Here is a 25,745-nt window from a genome sequence, read left to right on the forward strand (position 1 = left end):
CGTTAGCGAATCATGACTTTCAGCGCGAACGAATCACAGCAGCATGGCAGACACGGTTCTTCTTACTCATTACTCAGCATACACTACCAGGGTTTCTCCAACATTCATTCATTCAGCAGTGCATATTTCACACTATAATTACTATAAATGACATCACTCATAACTTGTAGCCGCAAAGAACCAAAAGCTGTGAATCAAGATACTAAAGCCAAAAATCAGGGGATCACCTTCTCAATCTTGGAAATCAACCAACTCCTGCTTCTCTCTGAAATCACCGGTGTGGAAAACACCGTGAGGTTTGTCAGCAAAGTTTGCGTTGTCGTCCAGACAACCACAGTGTACATGCATCATAAAGATGTAGACGTAACTACAAAAAAACGACTGTGTTAACATGGTTTTCTGTCATCATTTGGAGCAAAACCCACTAAATTCTAGCACTATATCGTCGTAGCATCGGATATGGAACCTTATTCGGTGGTGGAAAACCCTGGATTCAAGCACTTCCTGGTTATTGTTACGTTCATATTATTAATAAGTTATTTAAATTTGACAATAAGGCCTGAGTGTGGAACATTGCAAACAAATGATTGACATTATATCACTCATGACATAAAACCAATGATCCTAGACTAAACTAGAGTCTAAAATCTAAAAATGGCAGACCCATTTTCACTAAAAGAGGAAAAAAAAGATTGAGAGAATTGAACCGAATCGTGACCTTAACCACTTCTTCCCTGACCCTCTTTTTGGAGTCCTTGCTCAAAAATGACATGCCCAAACTAAATAGAGTAAATCTCTGCAGTTACAAGCTCTATGTGGATTATCTTGGTATCAAGATAAAGATAACACTTGTGAGACCAGAGATGTAAGTTTCACTGTAGATGCCACTGTGTCAGAGTAAATGCACTTGGAACACAGCATAACTGAAGGATTTTTTTCTCGCCTAAAAAAATATTGCATTTTAAAGCAAATATCACCTTTAAAATATGCAGTAGGAGCTTTAAAACACATGGAGGTCATGTAACAACATGTGGACATGAGCTGTGCAAAGTCTGATGCTGTTGAAATGAAGCAGAGTGAAATTACAGATGTTTTAGTAAAGAGATGTCTGGGCGTTCGCTGCAACAGGTTTTTCGAGCCGTCTGTGTTTTAACTGTGTTTCGTGAACATAAGAATGGTTTACATGAACTTTTAGCTGAGTTTCTGACCTTTCTGTGGGTATGCAGTAGGTCTGTGTTTGTTAAAGTTAGATATGGTTTTAACTTTTATGATGCTTTTGTCGCTGCGTCTGACGCTGCCCCCGGTCCCGGGGGCAACCGCGAAGAAGAGTTTAAAATGAAAAATCGAATCGAATAAAGGGTTTGAAGAATCTACAGTTTCTATTTTGACCATGCCATGATGCCTGGCACCCTCATGGACACTTATAAATAATATTATACTATCTGTTTTTGAGCTGTGTGTCTCAATGTGGTTCTACATTCCAGATTTACTTAAAAATTGCTTTCCTATCTTTGTAAAACTAACTAGTCTCTGAATGTTGTTTGATAGTCTCTGACTGATGCTTCTGAGGGCGCCTCTGTCTAACACCCTTTAAATTAATGACCCATTGTTTGCTCCCTCTGGCCTTCTAAGGGAAAAGTGGTATTGGCACACAGCTTATGGATGATGCAGTATTAACACACATATTTGTAACCAGAGAATAACAAGGAATTAAATCACCAGCCGCAGAAATCGAAGTCTTTTGTCGGAGATACCAAATCCATCAATTTGATTCACGACATGACCAACGTTAGTGTCTGGTCTAAAATCAACATGTCTTTCTGTATCCTGTTCACTTTGAGTAGGAACAGATTCTGCCAGGAACAGTTTAGTAGACATCAGGAAACAGACTGTGTTGCTTATTTGCATATGCATGACTAACTCCAGGAGTTGCAAAAGTCTACATGTGGAAAGAATATGACGGCAACACATGTAAACAGCTGGTCGAGCCTCCAAAGACTGAGTGAACATTCCAGTTTTAAGTCAGTCTGGGTCACTTGAGAGTGAGGTATTCAACTGTACTGTTAACCTGCCACACTGGATTTAAGCAGTGCATCGTTAGCTTAGTCGTACGGGTTCCTCTTGACTCATTGATGAACATCAATGTCTGTGACTCACCAAGAAGCACAGGAAATACTAGAAAACTGAAAATGTGTTCAGGTAAACTTTTGGTTTCAACCTTCAGATGGCTTCAGACACAGCTTTAATAATCGCAGCTTTTACACCGATTCCCTCCAGCTGATGAGGCAATGCTGCTGTCCCGCATGCCTGCCTGCAGCAAGTGATGGTACAGCTGTCTGCAGCGGAGTGCTGAGCACAGTCTAGTGTAACAGCAGAGGGGGAAAAACCATAAACACCATCACACATGGCAGGGTGCTTATTTAGTGCACCTTCTATAATCAGCCTTGTAAAATAACACACCATGCCACCTGTCCACCCTATCATCATGATATTCTCACTCCCTCAACCCCTTAATCATCACCGAATCCCCAAACCTTCTCACCCATCATCATCTTCAACACCATTGCGGTCATTACTGTCATCACCTTTGCTTTTCTAAATTTCAAAGTGACAGGTTCACACTGCCGAGTTGATGAGTGTATAACAGTGGCTGGTGTTTGTTAGCATGTCCAAAACATTTGCCAGGAAAAAGACACAACCACATATTGCATATAGAGATATAAAAAAGACAGATACTGGATTGAGATCACTTGAAAATGTGTTTTAGGTTTAATTTATTCTCATAGCAGCAAGGTGCACAAGGAATGTCAATAATTTGAGTGATATGAAATAAGATATTTGTTTTGGTTTATCGTTGATATTGGCCGATTACTTGAGTGATTTGATTAACTTGATTACAAGAATTCCTCGTGCGGCCTGTTCAGTGCAGTTTTAGCAGACGCACACTGCACATCCGGATTTCAGCTGGTGTGATGGCAGAGACGGAGAGTAAAACAGCAAGGAAAAGGTAGAAAATGTCCAAAGTGCGGGACCATTTCACGCTTAAACAAGAAGCCAACTGTTGTACCACAATACCACGTCTTCAAGTATTGAGCATCTGAGCTGAAAGCATCCAGTTGCTAACGCTTCAAGCACACGCTAACGTAAACATTGATGTTAGCTGATTTAATGTAGCTTACTCGGGCTGCAGCTATGGAATATTTTTGTCATCGAGTATTCTACCGATTATTCCTCATTTAATAGGATTTTTTAAATAAAAAAATAATAATAATAATTTTGCATTTTGCATCCTCGATTAATCGAAAATAATTGGTTGAATACTCGATTAGAAAAATATTCGAAAGCTGCAGCCTTAGTCCTAAAGACTTGAGACTTCAGCATTGTTCCCAGATCACCTAAATCCCAGTTGTCCAGTAAAGTGTTAGGTGGCCTGCAGGGGTTGGCTATTCATTTACATTTACTGTATGATACCTTTGCATGTGGTGCTGTAAACACTGCCCAACATTACATCCACTGAAAGTCTCGTAATGGGTGTTTGTGCCGCAGTCTTTCTGTCTCACTCTGTGCCGCATGACAATCAATCAGTTGGCCTTGAACCTCTTGAAAACACTGTTAACCCTTTGACCCTAATTTCCATGGTAGCTCTGTGTGGATGTTATTTATGTCCATAATTGGCGACTTAGGCTTGGGTGCCCCCCTCAATCCCTCCTTCCACTGTCCCTGCCCGCTATCTGCCTGTACAAATCCCACAGTAACGGCACTATTGTGTGGAAGGACCCTGACCCATTTAACTATGGCTCCCCCTGACATTCCCAAACGCATCCATTCCTCCAAAGTGTTTTGTGATATATTCATCCATCCATTCATCCATTCATTGATTCACCCAGTCCCAAGCAGACAGAAAAAGCCTCCGTCATGAGAAACAACAATGTGCTGGGTCATGTGACCAGGCAGTCAGGCATGCAGGTGGCCTTGTCCTTGAACTGTGGGTTGCAGAGAGAAAGGCAGGGAGAGAGAAGGTTAAGAGGAGCAAGGCTGCAGCCTGCTTATACAACCAAAGGTTTCGATAAAAGCTGGGCGGTGTGCGGGATGTCTAGACGTTAAAACAATTCCAGCTGACTACTTTCTAACTGTTAAAATTCACATTACTCTTACTTTTTATGGATTTAACCTTCAACTAGATTAAATATATATGAGACATCAGAGCTGTGGATTTTAATCAGGCTTTTAGCTAGGATTTTTTAGAGGGCGTCCCCACCCTTGCTCTTCGGTACATGTGATTTCTCAGTTTTTTTATTTTTAATAAATTTGCAAAAATGTAAAAAAAAAAAACCTTTTTCTCATTGTCATTATGGGGTGTTTTGTGTAGAGTTTTGCATTTTGAAATAAGGCTGTAACATAGAAAAATATGGAAAAGGTCAAGCGATGTGAATACTTTCCGGATGCACTGTAGGGGTGGAGACATGTTTGTTGCCGTCAGAGTAAACGGGTCAAGTATATGAGTCAGTCAGTCAGGAGTTTTACAGATGAATTTACTATGCAGTGTAACACAGGCTGTTTTAGTTATAGTGATTGAAGAGAAATCATTTCACTGCTCATAATGCTTTTTGATTTGGACTTACAGTGTGAAATTATGACGCAAAAAGCTGGAAAATGTGTACATGACAGGTAAAATCTCATGCCCTAATGATACATAGTACAACCAGGGCAGTGTGTTATTAATTCAAAAGGTCGGTTTCTATCTAAAAATTCAAAGCAGGTTTTTAACCGTGTTACAAACAGGAGATAAATAATCCAGGTAATGTTGATGACAGATGCAAGTTAAACCGAAGACTTTAGGTACACAGCTGCTTGGGTATTTACTCCACTGGGACTGCAGGCTCTGTTTCTCCGAGGAGATTAATATGGAAATTAAATCTGCAATGAATGTGAGGAGAAGACTAAGTGACAAAAGGACACAGCAAAATAAACAGAGTATTTGGAAACTCTGGCCACGGCAAAACCAACTGACTAAATAACTGAATTCTGAATAACTGAACTCAACATCTAATATTATGTGATTTTACTGAGCAAGACCAGCATTGCCTCATTTTTCATAAAAGAAAATCCCACATGGAGCAATTTTTTTTATCCAAAAACAAATCTCACAACTGTAGCTCCATGTAACTCACTTATCTCATGTATTTTGTTCCAGGAACATTTAAGATCATGCAAAAACAAAGATGACACAACACACGGGGGGCCAAAACAAACATGAACATGAGAGCGTCTCATTTTTGTTTGGACGAAAACGAATAAAAAATACAGGCGGGAACAAAGGATAAGGTTTATCTCTGAAGTCACAGTTGTGTGAAACAATAGTTTGCTTGATGTTGCACAAACTGACGGCAGCCGAGTGTATTTTATACATTCATATTAGTCAGACTTGAGCTCAGGCCAGCAAGGCCCAGGGCTGGGAAACAATGAGCACCAATCAAACCATACACATGTGGACTTGCCTGTGCGCACGCTCACACAGGCACACAAACACAAACTCACATGCACAAGCCATGATCTAACACTACAGGGCCTCTTTGTTCAGGCTACAGGGAGCCTGACTTGGTCCTGCCTGGCCCACCATAGCACACAGTCTGGCACAAATGATAACAGCTCATTCAGGCTCTTCAAAGGCAGATAGTAATCCAGTTCTTTGGGGGCAGACTGATGATCTGACTGCAAAAAAATAGTGCTGAAATGGACAATAATAACCTGCTGTAGACAGCTATGAAAAATGGGGTCAGGTCAAGCATGCGAGTCTTCGACGCAAACTTCTCACTCTCCATATTCATCACATTTTTTACTTCCTCACGGAGAATCTGTACAAATGGAGCACACACACAACACACATGGCCTTCAGTTTCAAAATCTGTGGACAAAAGTCATCTGACGTGCATCGCTGAACTTTTATTGGAAAGCCAGAAGCTGAGACATTCATGTGCTGACCTGCCTCACACAGAGAAGCTGAGAATATAAAGTACACAAAAAAAAGTTAAGCACAGAGCTGCTTTACTGGACAACTGCGACAGCGGTGGGTGGCTGAGTCACCCACCGAAACAAAAACGAAACTTGGCTGCAGCGCAGCGTGGATTTTGAACTCCCCGCAACACTCTCTTCTTTCTCTCCCTCCGTTTGAGCAGTTAACTAAAGAGATCGGCTCATCTGATGCATCTATTATTCCCTTAATTACAGCGCTAAAGTGTCTTCTAAAGAAAGAATGAGACCACGGAGTGAAAACAATGAAAGTGCGCTCTTGAGAATCTGTCAACACGTTTTACTAAGATCTACTCGGATCCCCTGTATTTCATCGCGACTGTACTCGATCCTCGTCATAGAGATCAGTATGTATGCGTCATATATGGATGTGTGGATAAAACTGCGCATAGAGAAATGATCCATTCTGCGTTGGATACGAAGGGTCCTCTTACAGCGGCGCACAGCGGGAGAGGAGGGCAGGGGGGGGGACACACACCCTCTAAAAAAGCCTAGCTAAGAGGCCCATTTCCAGTGTTCTAATGGTACATTGTGTTTGCTAATCGCATTAGGCTATCGGATGATTAGAAAACCCATGTGCAATGATGTTAGCACAGCTGAAAACAGTTTTGCTGGTTCTTTGACAAAAGCAAAATTATTATTTTGAATAAAAAATCATTATTTCTAATCTTGTCAATGTCTTGAGTATATTTTTTATTTTATTTATTTTGCAACTCTTTTGATTAATAATATATAATATATTATTATTCATGTCAATTGCTACTATAATAGCTGTGCTCCTGTGAAATTGTACACAGTGAGTTTCTTTGTAATAAAATGTTCTCTATAAATAAAGGGGCCTTGCCCAGTTTCTGCAATAAACTTAGTGACAGGTGACTGTGAGGTCATATTATGAGTAATAAGCTGAGAGGAGGTTGGGAAGCTCTTTATCAGTGTTTCACTGTTGTCCAGTGGTCCATTAGTCACCAACTCCCTCCATCCAGCTGCCCAGCGTTTGAACCAAAGGAATGTTTCATGCAGTGGGAGTATCAAATGCTAACACTATGAGGCACCTTTAAAAAAAAATAAAAAAAAGCAGATGAAACAGGTCGCGCCTGACATTTCTGCCTTTCCACGAAAACAAATCATTATTCACATCAGGCTATTCTGAGTAAAGGGAGAAGCACTGAGCAATGGGGCTGTGGCAGGAGTGAGTGTCTCGATGATGACAAGGGTGAGGGGGGGGGAAATCCTGACAAAGCTTTAGGTCACTGTGCCTGCTTGCCTCTGATAGCTCGAGACAGGATGTAAGCAAGAGCAGCCACAGCACCCACAGGAAAACACTCCACTTCCTGTTTGCAGGAAATAGCTTCAGCTTCCAGCATAATCCCTGTGTTCATTATTGAAAATGCCTTTTTGTATAGCTCACCTCGTCTTAGAACCTGAGACATTACACAGGGACAGGGGCTGTCGTTTCTTCAATGAATTAATTTATAGATATAATACATCATAATATAATATTACTCGTTCTAATAAATTCAATCCCCCTAGTACACCACAGACATTAGAGCTTTCATTCAAACCAATCATTACCTTAATAAAACTTTTTTGACTGCTAGCAGTCAGTACAGGAGGAAGCTCTGAAAGCTTAATATGTAATAATCTTGGTCATGGCAGACAACGCAACATTTCTGATATTATTTGCCAGGAAAACAAGTCTGTCAACCTTAACGGGATCGAGTGTAACACTCTTTTTATTTATAATATTACCGGCAGACAAAAAACACAAGCCCAGAATGCACAGATGTCCCTGGCACAGGTTATTAGCAGATATTGCGTGAAAACCATGTCTCTCCTCTAAAGCAGACGTCACTTATGAGATGGCAGCCTGCATTTAAACATGAACTTTACATCCAACAATCCAAATAAATAGTGACAGTCCAACTGAGTGAGTGATCATTGCAGTAACCAAAAGACAAGGACAATATTAAGAATAAGGTGATTTAGCTTCCTGTCTTTCTATCAATAAACACCAAGGTCAAAAATGTTGCTACTAGCTGGATCTAGGTCTCCTTAACTGCTATTAAGAACTTATGTAAACATGAACATAACTAATATCCGCCCATACACATGCGGGAAGGACGAGGAGAGCAGCGTAATATATTAGGATAACCGTATAGACGACCAGCTCTCACAGAGTCACCACCCTGTACCAGCAGCTCTCCCCATCGCTGGGGCAATTGTGTCCATGGTAACAGTATCTCCCCTCTTACTTGGACCCAAAGGAAAGAGTGAGGCAGCAGCCGCACACTCAAACAAAACATAATTAGAGACACATGCTCTTTCTGGAGAGCAGACACTTGACAGCCACATTATACATAAAGCCCACAAAATGTGAGCTTTGATGTTCCGATTCTCATGTTTGTGTGTCCTGTTGCCCATAGATCGTATATTTATGGGGCTTTTCCATTATAAACTTCTACTAGTCAGTTTGACTCGACTCTAGGTTCGGTATAGCACCTGCTACCTAGTGAGATTCCAAGCGAGCTGAGCCGATAGTAAAAATGTGACGTCAAGGGACTGCCGAGCCACGGATTGGTCAGAGAATTTGTAAATTGGCATCATGTTCAGAGTTGCAAAATGAATAGAAATAATGATTTTCATTTAAACACAATGTACCATAAGAACACTGGAAATGGGCCTCTATACACCTATGTACATATTCCATTAAAAACCAAACGTTTGCAGCTAGAATAATTGTTTACCACATTAACAATGTATAGAGTGTATTTCTGATTAATTTAATGTTATATTAATTGAAAAAAAAGTGTTTTTCCTTCAAAAATAAGGACATTTCTTAGTGACCCCAAACTTTTGAATGGTAGTGTACGTATGGCACATATGAGCGGACACCAATGTGACTGACTGCTGGCCTGGTTGCAGGTAACATTCCTAAACTCCTGCCCCTGTCCTGTATAACAACAGACTTAACCATAGAACTGCTCTCACATCAGTGTATTTTTTAACAGATTTTTAAAGGCAGAGGTTGGAAATCCACATGTGCGTTCAGATGAGGGCAAGGAGCCAACGGGCAGATGACGACATGATGACGGCGATGCAGAGCCTCAGTCAGAACTGATGTACAATTATGGAGCTGTGCTCATAGTATTTGCTTGAGTTAATTAGTTTCAAACGGCAGCTCTACTCGGTTACACGGCTCGACTTAAAAACCCCTGGAGTGTGACCATTCTGAGCACAACATACAGGACTCACTCACTCACTCACCCACACTCACACACGCACACACACACACAGACACACACACGATTGACTTACAAGTATCTAACACAGACTCACTCCTAGAATAGTGAGGGTAGGAATAAAATACAAAACCTATAATCCAGGCTTTTGGATTAAAATGTTAATCTGAGCTATGCTTCCATAGTCATCTGAAAACAGATGGATGGATGGATGGCAGTTTGGGGAGTTTCTCTTGCAATGTAGAATGTTGTGTCATATGCACTGTACATAATTACATAAACCACATCAGGACATCACTTACTTATACATATGTATATGTGTACTGTATGTGTATATGTGTATCACTGGCTAAGATGTGTAAATTAATAGAGAACACCAAGGCTATTCAGATGTCCCACACACAAAACAAGACATTTGAAAGCATCATCATGATTTTGAGGTGTGGGAAACACAAACATTAGGCATGTGTATAAATTTAGGCACCCCTGTCATTTCATTGATTTCAATACCTTTAGCACTACCTTTAGCACTAATTATTGGAACTTGGTTTTGTAACCTCAGTGACTCTTGACCTCCATACACAGGTGAATCCAATCATGAGAAAGGGTATTTTAGGAAGCCAATTGTAAGTGTTTCTCCTCTTTGCATCGTCTCTGAAGAGTGGCAACATGGAGCCTCAAAACAACTCTCAAATGACCTGAAAACAATTATTGTTCAACATCATGGTTTAGGGGAAGGATACAGAAAGCTATCTCAGAGATTTAAGCGTTCAGTTTCAACTGTGAGGAACATTGTGAGGAATTGGAAGACCACAGGCACAGTTCTAGTTAAGGCCCGAAGTGGCAGACCAAGAAAAATCTCAGATAAGCAGAGGCGAAGGATGGTGAGAACAGTCACAGTCAACCCACAGACCGGCTCCAAAGATCTACAACATCATCATTGCAGGTGGCGTCACTGTGCATCGTTCAACTGGGTCTCACTCTGTGCAACAGAATTGTAAAGTCACAGTAAACATCGTAAAAGTCGTACATATCATACTTGCCTGTATAAAGGAGTTTATTAAACAATGATGATAATAATAATATTAAAGCAAACAGAGGATCCATATCGGAATAGTATTGGTATCGGCAGATATCCAAATTCAGACATCGGATAATTTTGATCACAACCCCATTTTGCTCTTAACTCTGTGGATTCTACTGCTCACAAACAGACAAAGAATCTGACAAAAGCATAACATCCTCAACACAGGAAATGACGAAGGATTAAAAATACGGTAGAGACGGATGAGGTGATACAGTTAGTTCTGAGAAGCTCTTAATTACAGGGCTGACTGGTGATTATGCTTCTAAATAAATCACAACTCTCCAGGGTGGTGCCATACAAGTTTGCTTGTTTACACTGTTACTTGTAGCTATTTTTCTATATATACATTTATTATTATTATTATTTTTTTTTTTTTTTTTTTTTTTAAATCTATGTGAATTAAATAAAGTAATTTAATGAACTGAGTATCTGGCTCGGGTGTGACTGCAGATTGATTTCACTCAACAGTCAACAAGTGTTGTGGACGAACTAACTGCTGTCCACTGAGCCACATACGCAGCTCGGCTAGGCTAGCATCTAATGTGCAGCTTATCTAGCAGCAAAGTCAACCCAGCTCAAGCACAATAATTGCTCCCTGCCTAGAGGACAGGCAGAGTGTGGAGGTCACAGAGGCGAGTGGTAACATCTGAGGCGATTCTGACTCTCCATTTTTTCCACAATCCTTCACATTGGTTTCGCTCAGGCTGTGGTTTTGTCACCAACTCTCAAGCTTTACAGGGACACAGTGCACTTTTTGGTATATTCGGGCCACGCTGAAGGAGAGTGAAGGGCTTAAAAGTTGTTTTGCTATGAAGAGAAGTTCTCTTTTTTCCCTGCTCTGGAGCGTGCAGATGATAAGTCAAACCTGATAATTAATTAATAACATTATTTTTTACTGTAATTTGTTAATTATCCCTTTCAATAAAAAAAAATCAATAATATCATTAAATTGGGATGACTAAAGTGGTTGTTTGGAGTTTACAGTTTTTATTTATTTTTTTTTTACATCGGGCCCAAAAAATCAAGGCCGACCCGACCGAGCCCGTTGTGTCCGAGCCCGGCCCGGCCCGACACATTAATTGTAATTACGAGCCCGATTTAAACCCGACATTTTTTTTTAATATGTGAGCCGTCAATATACACGTACGTCCGCGTCCTCCCCAAAGCGGGAGCTTGTTGTACCTGCTGCCAATGTCTAATTTAAAACAATAACTGCGCCGCTGAGATCCACTTCCATGAACGCATATGTTGCTAATGACGATACGCTTCCTGGTTTTTAAATGATGCGTTCACGGCCTCAGGTTTTAACACCTTCACACAATACGACATGCTATAACATACCACGCGAACACGACGAGGGAGAAAAAGCACAAATGCTTGATCAAGGGCCAGAGGGCAGAGAATCTAAACTCTATTTTACAGAAGTTTGTATCTTCAATGATGCATTCCTGTACCTCACATTCTCTCTGTCCCCATTTACTCTTTTCCCTCCAGTCATATAATATGTTGGATGAGCACATACACCGTGCTGTGTTTTCCACAAAATAATTCAGTAGTAGGGTAGTGGAGTGTAGGCAACTCTACTAATCATTAGTGTAGTAAAAAGTGTAGTAAGCAGGATTTTCTTTTCTGGTGTTATTGATCAGTGACTCCAAAATAACCTTCAGAATAATGTATATCAAGTGATCCGAGGGACAACAACGCTCCTCCCCAGAATGCTCCTATTGGCTGTTGCACTACAACTACACTGAACACCAGTAGAATTATTGCTACTCCAGCATTGGTAAAATATGTCCTATGCTACAAAAACAAAAAGAGTCAAATACAATGAAAGCAAAATGGCACAGTTGCATATGAAATAAATGTTGCATAAATGTTGCAAAAAACAATTGACTCATGTTTCTACAGCTTTCAACACAAACTGGAGCATGAAAGAGAAGATTCTTCATGATAGGGTTTAGGGGTGTAAGACATTAAAATAACTTGGTGATCATAAATTGATTCTTTAAAGGCCTGTATAGAAATATTCTTGACAGTGATTTTCTGACAGCCTCCAACTGCTGGTTTACAATGGAAGCAATCGGAATAAAAGCCTAAAAAGAATCCAATAATAACACACACGCATGTGAACACAAGACAAACAGAAAGGAACAACAGTGCACTCAAATCTACAACACAAAAACAGAAAAGAACATTAACTCAGACACGTCTAATTATTTTATAAGTGCAAGTGTAGCTCAATATAAAACTGGAAAAAAAATTTGACGCCATGTCAGGTTGCCACATTCTACATGACAAACACGTAGGTGGGCTCATAGTATGGACTGCATTACAATACAGGGAAGCACTGGCACATGGCTTGACACATATCAACATTACATTTTTCAGTTGTTTTTGGTACATTGATTCTACCAGACAAAACACACACATGCACAGATAGAAAAAGACACACATAGAGACAAACACACACACACACACACACACACACACACACACACACACACCCACTACACTGGCTTTTGTTTTTGCCAAGGCGCTGAGAACGCTAACCAGATCCAGCACTGGAAACAAATGCATTCAGCCAATCACTGTGCACACAACTATCGGTATTCTCACCCTACCCCACCCATTTACACACACTCACACACACACACACTGCAGGAATGTGCAGATAAGCAGACAAGGTTGACAGCGGTTTCCCTCACCTTCTCCTTGCCTTTTGCTCTGGATCGTTCTGCCTCAACCTTCTTTTCTGATACTATTTTGCCTCTTTATCCCAATAACTGTCGCTCTCTCCTTGGAACTAAGCACAAATTCTGTATCAAGCACTAAATTAAGGAGGATTAAAAGAGTAAGAACAATGTAAATGATTCTGTGACAAAAATGCATATCACATGATGAGACATAATGTTCTGAGATTGTAGTTTGGAGCTGGAAATAAGTTAATAACAATTTTCAAGAAGTAATTTATTCCATACAATTAAGTTGACGCCTCCCGACAAGTAAACCTTAATCCCGAAACCACAGCACTGATAGTCGACCTGACATCATCTTAAACATCAAACTTAAGCCCAATTTATACTCCTGCTCTACGTAGGCTACGCAGAGTCCTCTGCGTCGACGCAGAACCTGTCGAAGAGCCTCTGCGTCGTCTCCGGGTGCACGGAATATTTTTTAAGTGTCCGTCACTCCGTCAAGGGACAACGGAGACGGCTAGAGCTGCGATTGGTCCTCCGGACAGGCCGAAGCTGCTCTGTGCCGGCTCACAGTGAGCACCGATCGTCCACAGAGGGCGGAGCTGAATACCGCCGACTTCGACGCTGCCGAACTATAAATACATCATATCTTAACACACACAGCACATGTTTAGACTCTTAATGGCCAATTTCTCGCCTCAAATTATCTTAAAACTGCGTTCCGGGACACAGAAAAGTGACAAACGGCCGCTGTTTCAACAACAACAGTCTTTCTCCCTCGGACGCCATTGCTCACTGTAGCCAAAAGCACAACAACTGTGCGCAGCGACCCCTACTGATCGGGCGGGAAATTGCAGCGCCTATCCGTCACCACGACGCAGAAGTATAAAGGCTCGAGTGGTCTACGTGGTGACGCAGACGGATAACGCATTACGCAGTCGGAGAAGTATAATGTGGCCTTTACAGCTCGTATCATCAGACTTTTCAGTGTAACACAGGGACAGGTTGTTTATAAACAAAAGTCAAGTAGCAGGGTTCAAAGTGTCCTGGGTGTGTCACAAAGCATTGAGAAACAAATGTGTTTGAGTGTTTGTAAATGATGGTTTCCGCTTCACACTACGGCTGGCTTGACGGCCACGAAAACTCACTGTACCACATGGGTAAGCAGTCACAAAGAGACCCACAAACACACGTTTAAACAAAGGAGTGATTCAGCACAGGGTCTTTCAGTCTGCTCATGTTTGCCTGTCTCTGCGGCACACATGCAGGACTCTTATTAGCTACTACCAGCAAGGGCAAATGCAGACACTGCCATGATTTAACTACACACTCCACTCGCAACTACGCTTATAAGATCTAAATTTGAATGATCACACATAAACGTGGCGCAGGCAGTTTGAATATTTTACGCAGAAGTAAAAAAAAAAAAAAGGCGACTTTCAAATTTTATGTTGTGCAACATCTTTCAAAACTACCCAACACTGAACCACAACTCATACGCTGCAGATTCACATGTTGCCATAAAAAAAACGAGAAGCCAAGCCCACTCAATAGCATTCCCGAGCCTTCGCTGGGACTTTGCTACAATAGGCATGTTGTGGGGCAGAATCTCTAGTGAATTAATGAGTTACTGTTGTAGCGGCCATTTTCCCAGCACTCAACTGGCAACATAATTACCATTCCCTCAAGAGATCAGCGATAGGGAGGGGGGCCCGAGCATTCTTTAACAATATGCATATGAGCACAGAGAAATAAAAAACGTAAATGATTTTTAATGATAACTAAACAAAAAACCCAAAAGAATACTTACTGGGGAGGAAGCTTTTCCATTCTTCAGTGCAACAAACTAACTAATTACAAAGTACAACTGTTGCAAAATTACGATGAAGCCTTATAATTATGTTAATTAGTGATGTACATAGACTCAGCCCATGAATATCTCTATGTTGTCTCCAGAGGACTGGCAACAAACATTCACTGCCGATAAACCAAATGTTTCACTTAAGAGAAACTGCAGAAACAGAAGTCATAGTTATGTTAACTACACAGTACGTGATTAACATAACAGAAATCTATTTAAAATTGTCCCCTAGTTAAATCAAATTTGATGGGTTTCCCTAATCCACACTACAGAGAGGACAATAGGGTTCAAGAGGCATCAGCAAGCATGTAATTCTGCTTTTCAGAGACACAGAGTTTGTGCGAGGTGGCGTGATGTGTGACCACAAGCATCCACACAAGTTTCTCCAGAGTTTTCTAGAGAATCTCCTGACAGTTTTCCCAAGTATAGTCTTTGCTTAATGTCCAAGTGTATTTACGTGTAGAGAAATGGAGTTGAAGGCTCTCACTTCAACGATGTCCCACTGCGTTCATCATCTGTGAACAGCAAACTACAAAACTACAGAGAAAGTCTGCACCCACATCTCTGGACATGACACATAGCTCTTTTTAAAAATAAGTAGCAAAGCAGCCACCACGTTTGGTGCTCTATGCTGCATTGACTGTTGAGAGATTCATAGACATCAGCTGATGCATGAACGATGAACCAAACTGTTAAAAGGCAGCTGACTGTCTACCAAAGGCTAATGAATCAGTTTCCCAGACAGAAATGACAGAAAATGCGCAACACTGGGAAAGATAAGCGCGCGCGTGTGTGTGTGTGTGTGTGTGTGTGTGTGTGTGTGTGTGTGTGTGTGTGTGTGTGTGTGTGTGTGTGTGTGTGTGTGAGAAGGCATGTAGGACAACAAGCCTTGGGATGAATCTGTTCCAGCCCCTTTTCTCTCTTCCCTAACCAGCTGAGCCACAGATGCCAGATGCACTATCTCTGTCTTTCCCTCTCTCCGTTGCTCTCTCGCGCACAAAACGCCCAGTGTCAAATCCCTCGTGCCTGTAGTGGGAATGATAAATCCCTGCAGAGACCTGTCCCTGCTATGCCTGAAAGGACGCAGCAGGGCACGCTGGGAGTGTGCGAGCTTTAATAAGCCGGCTGTTTCATAAAGATCAAGGGACCTACCGATATTTCCATCCATTAATTTCAATCAAGCCACACACAGCCACACTACATCTGGAAAATTCAGTTTTAACGGATACATTTAAAGCTGCAGTTGGCAGGACTGCTGGAAATAAGTTGATTGCCGGTCCACATCCATCCACAGGTTATAAAAAACGTTATATTTTGGGATCAATTCTCTCTCTGTCCTGAGCTTTTCTCAAACAGATGAGCACAGACAGAGGAACCTGAGGCAATCTGTCCATCTCTGAAAGTCTCTCACTGATGCTGACATGTTTTACTGCGTTTATGTTCCGACTGTCTCGTTAATTTTAAGGTTTCTTTGCAGTGCAAGACGTTGTATTTCAATGGTGGACACAGGGAGAGATCAGTGTGCAGAATAAGACTGCAATGATGAATCGTCAACAATTTTAATATTCAATTAATCGGTGTGTGTTTCACTTTACAATTAAAACAAGCTTGCTGATTCTTCAGCCTCTTAAATGTGAATATTCCCTGGTTTCTTCGCAAAGAAATCATCAAAACTGAAGAAATTTTGTTTTGTGGACAAAAAACAACAACAGATTTTTGAACCTTTTACATTTTTTGGGACAAACAACTTATTGATTACTCAGGAAAACAATTGACGGCTAAATCGAATTTGAAAATAGTCAAACAAATGCAGAGATTGGAGTGGTGAAACTGCAAGCAGAGCACCTGCTCTCTCCTTGAACAGCCCTGTGATCTGATAAATGAAAGTCTCTGTCACGATAAAGTTGTGAGGCCGTGAACAGAGAGACCAGGAGGAGGTGTAAGAAGTGTCCTTCAGTCTCCGATCAATTGATTTACATTATGCTGAAAGAAGGAATGGAATTATTGATCAGTTGTTGTAGCTTTATATCTAGAGAGACTTGGTTCAGCGTAAATCACTGAGGCCCAGTTCAGAACTGGTAAGTGTCTGTTGTGAATGTTTCAGTGTGTTCCATGTTTGTGTATCAGTGCAGGTGGTAGAGTTGATAAATCAATGCATGACTCACACTGCTGTAACATGAAATGAGATTAATCATAAAAAATAAATCATGTGTTAATGAGTGTAAACTGCAGTGGGTCAGATGACGTCAGCAGTGGAGACGGTCTCTAATGTGTCCTGAGAACAGACTGCGTTAACGTGTGCTAAGGAGTATCATCATATGTATCCTTAAACCACCTCTGAATGTCGTTTTTGTGATCAGCTCTGCAGGAACACTGTGATTGGATCACCAAGAACGGATGTTGATATCAACAATGAATGAGGTCAGAGGAAAATATAATAATTCAGAACCACAACCATGCTGTTCCACAATCAGCAAGGAGCTACAGACAATCGAGCAAGTAAAGCACTTCTCCAAAAAGGATCAATCATCCATTGCCATCTACACTTTTTAGGGCTGGGCGATATGGCCTAAAAATAAAATCCCTAATTTATTTATAAAAAAATTAAATTTTTGTGTACTATGTGTAAATGCATGACTTTTTACACACACACACACACACACACACACACACACACACACACACACACACACACACACACACACACACACACACACACACACACACACACACACACACACACACACACACACACACACACACACACACACACACACACACACACACACACACACACACACACACACACACACACACACAGTGTTTCAGGGTCAGTTGATTAAAACACTTTAAATACGTCCTCCATGACCGTAGCACAGACTTTGTGTCTGTGTCACAGTCTCTGGACTAAAATACAGCGACAGCAAGATGCAAGTTGCAGACCAGACTACCGTGTTAAATATTGAGATTTTAGACATTTTCCTGGTAATTGTCAGATATTAACCCACATTTTTGGGACCGTTAAATATTTTAAAATGATCAACAGTTCGGCACTGTTCAGATTAATCCTTGTGTCGGAGGTCTCCGGAGCATAGACTCCGTCTGATATACAGTCGCATACAGCGGTAGCTCGCCGCAAATCTTCCAAAATCACTGATACTAGTCCTTTCTTGGTAACAACATTCTCGCACTCGTTTGCGGTAGCAATGTTGTCGCTATGTGTGCATCCGCGCGCATGTCCGGAGAAACAAGTTGGGAGGGGGTTCCGCACGGAAGCTCCCGGGGGCAAAAGGTACGCCGTAGAAGAGGAGAAATAATCGATGTTTTTATTTTTAAAATCGTCCGGAACAAAAAACTAAAATCAATATATATCGCCCAGGCCTAACACTTTTATATAACAACCAACTTATTGTAAGTTGCGTGTATTACAGACAAAGTGCATAATAAAAATATTTAAGTCTTTAACACGGAAGAACTTGACCCTCTCTGGACAAGGACTGTACTTTTGAATTAATGTGCTGAAGTGAGGAATATTCTTTATAACATGAAAAGAAACTGGGCTACAAAGCTGTGATTATTGGAGAGTGAGGTCGGTAGAAAACATTAGAATGTTTTAAGTTGAGCCGTGTGACTCAGATCCAAGCCAGTTCATCTCCCCCTCCCACTTCTTATTTTCTCCATCTCACCCCCTTTAATAACCTCTCCTCCCACAACACCTCCTCCCTGAAGAAGTATTTTCTCTTTTCTTTCTTTCCCCCTCGCTCTGCTATCCACCTGCCTCCTGCTGTGAGTATCTGCCCTGAATTTCCCTCCAGAGATGAGAGAGGATAAGCAGGTCAAATATCTCTGATATCCTCACTGTTCCTTAGCATGAGAGCAACACGAACAGCTGGAATCTCTCAATGCTTTGCACACGAGTCCGACAAAAGGCGATGCGAAAAGAGCTTTTATCAGAATCCACGGCCTTTTCTTTCCCTTTGAAAGAATATTGGACTTCATGCAGAAAGACAAAAGAACGCACAGCCCAAAACTCAGACACACAGACTGATGAAACGGTGTATTTCGATAATGTAATTGTCAAAAAAGTGTTTTACTTAAAGGGACACTGTGTAGTATTTATGGGTTTTGTGACCCAAAATCCACTTTTTTATACATATTATGTGCTCCTGCATTGTCTAGTTGCTGTATAATAGTTTTTGTTTCATTTTCGTAGTGTTTCAAATAGTGTGTCATGTAAAATAACATGGCCGTGCGCCGCGGTTGCATTGCCACTGTTAACAGCGAGACGCCATGTTTCTACCGGAGCCTGTAAGGACAAACGCGAGAGAACAAATCAAGCGTCTCTTTACTTGTAGCGGAAGTCCCGCCTCCTCTCTCTCCGCTTCGTCTGCTACGGCCGCGGTAGCTCGCCCTCTCCCTCGCCTCACGAACCTCATCTGCTGACACGGAGAGGACACCGTAGCGCTGAGGACACCGTAGCACTCAGGGAAAGAAGGGGGTGAGGAAGGGGGTGAGCAGAGGAGCAGTTCTTTGTGGTAAATTTCAGCCTCTCCTATAGATGTCACTATAAACTACTTACTTCTCCTTTAACACATCGTTGACCTTTTGGGTTGCTGGTTCAAATTTGGAAAATCTCAAGTAGCCAGGCTGATTGGCATTAGCCACCGTGCAATCAAGTCTTTCAGTGTTTCCACTTTACATTAATTGACATTGACTTAAATTACGATTATACTAGTGAAAATCTGCCATGTTTCATTGTTTTTTTTTAAACACATAAATGTTGCGTTGAAGATCTGTAATAGCCAGGGACAAACAAGCCAAGAAAACTGAAGCCCCGGTTGAAGCAACAGGCACCCAGCTGCTGTTTTCAATTTGGCCAATTGTCAGCCCCCACATCTTGTACAAAGACCGCTTACACCTGCTCTGCTTAAGGACTGGCAATACTTTGAATCAAGGGCCTATAATCAAAGACTTGCCTCTTGGAGTGAGGAGGAATAAGTGAGCCTGTGTGCTGCTGCTGCTGTTATGTGGTTTATGCCTCATCCCTCTTCGAAGTTCTGGGCAGTGACAGCAGTGACTGCAGCAATCACCTTTACCTCGTGCTATTGTCAATTTTGAACAAATCTTGCTGAAGAATGTTTACTGTTGATTCGTTTGGGGATATTTACCCAAGGCTTTATATCTTTGAGTCCTATACTCTACAACTGCTGCATTGCAGCAATGGTCTACAGGGGTCTACGTGAAACAAATCTCGGCATCTGCTCTAGTTCAGTGGTCTGTGCTAACCTTCCAACTGCAGTCTAGTACGTAGGACCCGGTGGGTTGGAGTCACCCTTTCATTCACATGTGTTTTAAGTCATATTCAGTCATTATTAAAAGCTTGTGTGATAGTCTTTTAAGTTTTCTCCCTGTTCGCACTGATCGGTTAGTTTGTGGAAGTTAAAATTAAAGTGTAATTATACCTCACAACCCTTGGTTCAGCCCCTAATATCACGACAGAGACAGCAAGCACAGCTTTAGTTATTTCATACTCGATCACAACATCAACCCAGATTGGGAGCCTAAAACATCATCAAGACTCGGTTCCTCTTGTGAGCACTGGGTCCCTGCAATTACATTTCCCTCCTTCAGTCATGTAAATGGAGATGTGTAATCATCAAAGCAAAACAGAGGCCCGCTGTGCAACTCTAATTAATACCACCTCCTCTATCCAAATGAATGTTCCACTTATTCCAGTCTGTCCTTGAGAAACACAGGCCTAAAAAGCTAAAGGGATTGCCATTGTGAAGAATAACCAAAGGCCAAAAACTAAAATGTAAGATTATCTGAGTGGCAAACAGTTCATGTCAAAAAAAAAAGTATTCACAACACATTACAAACATCAATTTTATGTGATCCATAAAGATCGGTCAACCAAATTATTTTTGTTTCTCCACTGCTCATGTGACATTCTTGAAATCAAATGTGAGCCAACAAGCACAGCCAGACTTTTCAGCTGCTAACTACAACCGTGCATCCAGAGATTACAAGATATCCTGAGGTGTATGTCTCTGACACAGCTATGTGAAGTCACTGTGTGTGACTGGTTAAGAGAGTTGTTTCTCCAACGCTCTTATCCTTTGATGAAGTAAGATTCAAATGTCTGGAACCAAGTGAGATTTCCACCTACCCTGGAGGCAAAGGCAACCATAGAGCCTTTCCTCTGCTCTGACTCTGATAGGACAGGAAACGTTGGCACCAAACAGAAACACACAAAAATACTTCCCCCCTCTAAACAGCAATTAACACAAACTACTGTTTTGTAGTGCTGATCTTTCATGGCAGACATAGAGCCTCCACTCTCTTTTCATCCAAATGTAGCAATGAAGTGAATGCTAAGTACATAAATATATACAGGGTCTCTGCAGGTTTCAACAAGTCAAATTTAAGACTTCTTAAGACTTTTTTTAAGACCATAATGAATAAAATTCAAGACCCATTTCAAATCCATACTGGCAAAAAAGTACAAAAGAAATGAAGGAAAATTGGAGCCATAAATCGTTCGGCTTAGCTGTGGGCTTTCATTAAGTTTTCTCCGCTGCTATGCTAAGCAGTAACACACCGCAGTGCGCGAACAGCACACTAGCTAGTGGTGCTCGATAAATTCTCACCGGGCAGCACAGGTGGCCTACTTTAGTTCTGTGTTGTAGTTATGTTATCGCAATCTCAAAAATAGAAACATTTCAACGCAAGACTGAAGTTTATAAGTGGTTTAAATAAAGGTAACGTTAATAGATTTGTATTTAAGACCTTTTATGAAATTTTAGGAGAATTTTAGACAGTTTAAGGCCTGAAAGGTGCATTATGTAATGAATCTAAAGCAACTGGCCATAAAATCCTCCTAATATGTCACAGAGACTCAGGAATAATGTTCATATAACATACTGAACTCACCAACAACAACAGTACAGACAAAATATTCGCATTAATTAATTTTTTTGCAGACCGCAAATCATGTTTATGTTTTGAAATAATGTTTTGGCATGTGGTGCCACCTACCGCCGTCTACCAATCATTGCAGTCAGTAGAGTCTCAGCTGCCGAGCGGGTTGCCAGTTACGTCTGAGCTACAATGGCAGAAAAAAATAAACCTAAAAGACCTTGTTATTTTGAATTTGAGTGTGGTAACCGTTTTTGGCCACATTCTTACATATGGCGCCTTTAAAGTCAGATTATTGGATTTAAGACTTTTTAAGACCCCGCGGATACCCTGTATATACATCCTACTAACCTAATAACACAGTACAATGTATTGTGAAATGACAGCATTAATCACATCCGAGTCTTGAGGTGAACAAACCTTATGTATTACCGTATTCATGGCAGAAAATACCGCAACAATTTATGACAGTTTATCATTACTTCAAATGGTATCTGACTAACATGTGGGAGTTTATCTGAACTGTCAGGTGGTGTGAATTACAACACTTGAGTGTTGAAATGCAGATGAAGCTAACACTTTGGAATCTGTTGTCAAAATGTTTTGGTTTGGTCAACTGTGTACAGTTTAGTAACCACTAAAAATTAGCTAACCTTTCCAATCCCTAAGGCTGGGCAATATGACAATACTGTGAGAGCGTTGTTTGGATATGACAGCTCTGACACAGACCAGAAAAGTGTACTTTGCAATCTTTGATGAAGATCAGTTCCCCCACAACAAGCTTAAGCGCCACTATCCTCCTTTACATCCACGCAAGAGTCATGTCAAACAGTACAGGGAGAGTCTGCAGAAGAGAAACACAAAATGCTGAGACCAGAAGAAAAATGCCAAAAGTTGACTTGCAATGAACATGTGTAAAGAAATGGCCGAAATCAACACAATATGACTTCCAGTGTTTGTAAAAGCTAGCAGTTAGTAATAACAACCAGGCTGCTACTACCATGCAACTTCAATCAACACTATTTGTTCCACACCTTCATTCCTTTTTATAGTGACATCTGAATCAAAAAAACGCAACCCTCATAGTTTATTCTGAGGGACAGACGAGCAATGTAGTGTCAATTAGTATGAACAGTGTCCATGCTGTTTGGTTTAAATAAGCCTTCATTCATCAAGACCTTGTCATGACAAAATCGGTTCAGGCTTGTATTGAAAAGTGACACTACTCGGGGGGGGGGGGAAAGGCATTCACAAAACTTAAATTTCCCAAAACAATAAATAACAATTAAAAAAAGTGGAGGAGGAATGACTGGAATTACAATAATGCAAAAGGAAATCAAAAGCACACACGATACAGTAGTAAGTGTTATGTCAAGGTGTGACTTAGACCTTCAAACAGTCCAGCATAACGTCATCAGTTGACATGATGAAGCTGGTTTCGTCTAACTAGAACAACCGCCCCAACCTGAATATCACCACCGCTGTTAGACAAACACGGCACATTCCACGCTTGTCAAACTGAAATAAATGAATCCCCTCATTTGCGATGGATTCGCTGTGGGATACACATTGAGGTCAGATATGAGGAATGACTCTCATATCTATTTATTTTTATTTTGCTGTATTTTTTTTTTCCTGGTATTTTCGTTTATTTTTAAACACATCACTATCACATTATGCAGAGTTCATTTACAGTCTACACTACATGTGCTCATGCTTTTTCTGAGTACTAAATATTGCAATGATTTGCTTGGTAGGATGATCCAATAAAATGTATATTGTAAAATATATTCTCCAGAGAAGTGCCAGGCTCAACAGAAATCCATCCCGCCCCTGTCTATTTTTAAACACATGTTTTACACACATGTGCTGCAGGTGAAAACAAGCACATGCTAATGCTACTGTGATGGTACATCAAAGCCAGATAAAAGGACTTTGAACTGAGGCCTCACTTAAGAATGACTTGTGTGTGTTTGTTTGTTTATTGAATGAAGTCATACTATGATTTTTTTTTTAAAGATCACACTATGGGTTAAAAAAATGCATCTTTCTCCTCGACTTTACTCGTAATGAGTATACACAAGTCATTCATGAAACACAACCTGCATCGAGGCATGAATTTAAACAGATGAATGCTAAAACCTCATGTGTTCACACGTGCTACTGTCTAAGAAAACGCACTACACACACACAGACACATCAACAGGTGGTTGCTGAGCTTAGACTGCATGGACACAGCTGGGTGGGCACTTTTTTTCCCAGTTTATTTACATGATTTCTAACGTGATACAGTAAGAAAAACACAACATTGGCTGGGTTTTAAGCTATGCCATAGGTGTGGATTACAGAAAAATCCCCCTGAGCTAAACGCTCTCTCACACACACACACACACTGTCGTATAGTGAAAACACAGCCACCATTGAGTACATGCTAGCACCAACAACAAACTTGTATGGGACGTCCAATTAGCACACAGCGAGCCGCTGTTAGCCGTTCAGTACGAGAGTGCCGCACCATCATCCAGGTACCTTACCTTATTCGAAGCTTTGGAGGACATTTTCCTCTCCTATTCCCCTTCAAAAGTGACAGGTTAAAAGTTCCCTCCGTCAACGCTTCGATAATCACTTGGGAGAGTGCGCCGTTTTCCTCTGCAGTTGAGTTTTTTTTGTTGTTGTTGTTTTTAGCCCAGCTGCTAAACAGCCACGCCGGGCTACGCTGTTATTTTATATTATCCAGGACGACGGGAAACATGTCACGAAAAGCCGACCGTAAAGTCCAAAGTTCATTATCTTATCGTCGGTGTCCGTAGCGCTAGCGTTGCACCAGCCGGCGACCGAGTCATGGACGAAACTGGAGTTGAGTTGGAGGGGTATATTTTTAAAAAAAAGAGAGAGAGAGGGGAGAGGGGGGGAACACGGACGTTTTTCTTGTTATCGTCGTTGACCGCTGGATGAAAAGTTGGGAAGAGGAGGAGGAGGAGGCATCTCTCACAAACACACACACACACACAGCAATGGAAGGGCTCTCTAACGTCTCCCAGCTTCTGGGAGCAGCGGCAGTGTCGCGGCTGTGCGGAGCGAACCATTCCAAGCACAGAGGCACGCGAACATCACGGAGAAACGGGGGGAATTCCCTTTTTTTTTACACCGTAACTTCTCCCGCAACGAGCACATTTGACTTTGTCCCGTGTCCACACTCGCACGTTCCTAATCAATTTGACTTCACGTTTTTGTTAGAGCCATTATCGCTGCGCTTAAATAAGTGAGCACCCCTCCGCTGTCCCGCGGAATAAAGAGTCCGGGATACAACAAGGAGAAGCGACGCGGCTGTCTGTGGCGATGCTGCTGCTGCTGAGAGCCTCACAAAAGTGTGGTGACGGACAGTGTTGTGTTCGTGTGTTGCAGAGGCAAAACAGAGGTTTTTTGTAGTTTTTTTCACTCCGTATTTTATTGCATTTTATTGCTTTTTATTTTTTATTTCTTGTGTATCGTAAATATTTTATATTTATCTGGAAATTACTCTAAATTTAATTTTTTGTTTTATTTTGTTTTATTTTGTTTTATTATATTATATTATATTATATTATATTATATAAACATTTTATTTTTATTTTATTTTATTTTATTTTATTTTATTTTATTTTATTTTATTTTATTTTATTTTATTAGTGCTTCACAGTTGCACAGAGGGGCTTGTTTTGCGATGTCATTTCACTGGGGTGTACTTGTACATCCACATGTGACAAATAAAAATCTTGAATCCTCCTTAAAGACATTTCAGAGCAGAGTAACATAAAGCTGAGGGAAACCCTGCCCTCAGGACAACACAAGCATCAGCAGAATATATATATATTTTTAAAGTTAGCCTTTCATAATAATCACAGGGTTTGTGTCTACAGTGTGTTAAATAGTTT

At 41.0% G+C, this 25,745-nt stretch overlaps 1 protein-coding gene across 1 annotated transcript in view; it reads right to left on the reverse strand.

Moving 5' to 3' along the window:
- The window catches only part of tjp1a (tight junction protein 1a), a 57,897-nt gene extending 33,277 nt beyond the window's left edge, over positions 1–24,620 (reverse strand). Inside the window, exon 1 of the mRNA XM_083891085.1 lies at positions 24,366–24,620. Within this exon, the coding sequence (XP_083747211.1) occupies positions 24,366–24,389 (24 nt within the window). The 5' untranslated portion in view covers positions 24,390–24,620. The remainder of the gene's footprint in view (positions 1–24,365) is intronic.
- Between the last annotated feature and the right edge of the window lie 1,125 nt (positions 24,621–25,745).

This window comes from Microchirus variegatus (assembly GCF_963457635.1).
Source record: "Microchirus variegatus genome assembly, chromosome: 6".
Lineage (NCBI taxonomy): Eukaryota > Metazoa > Chordata > Actinopteri > Pleuronectiformes > Soleidae > Microchirus > Microchirus variegatus.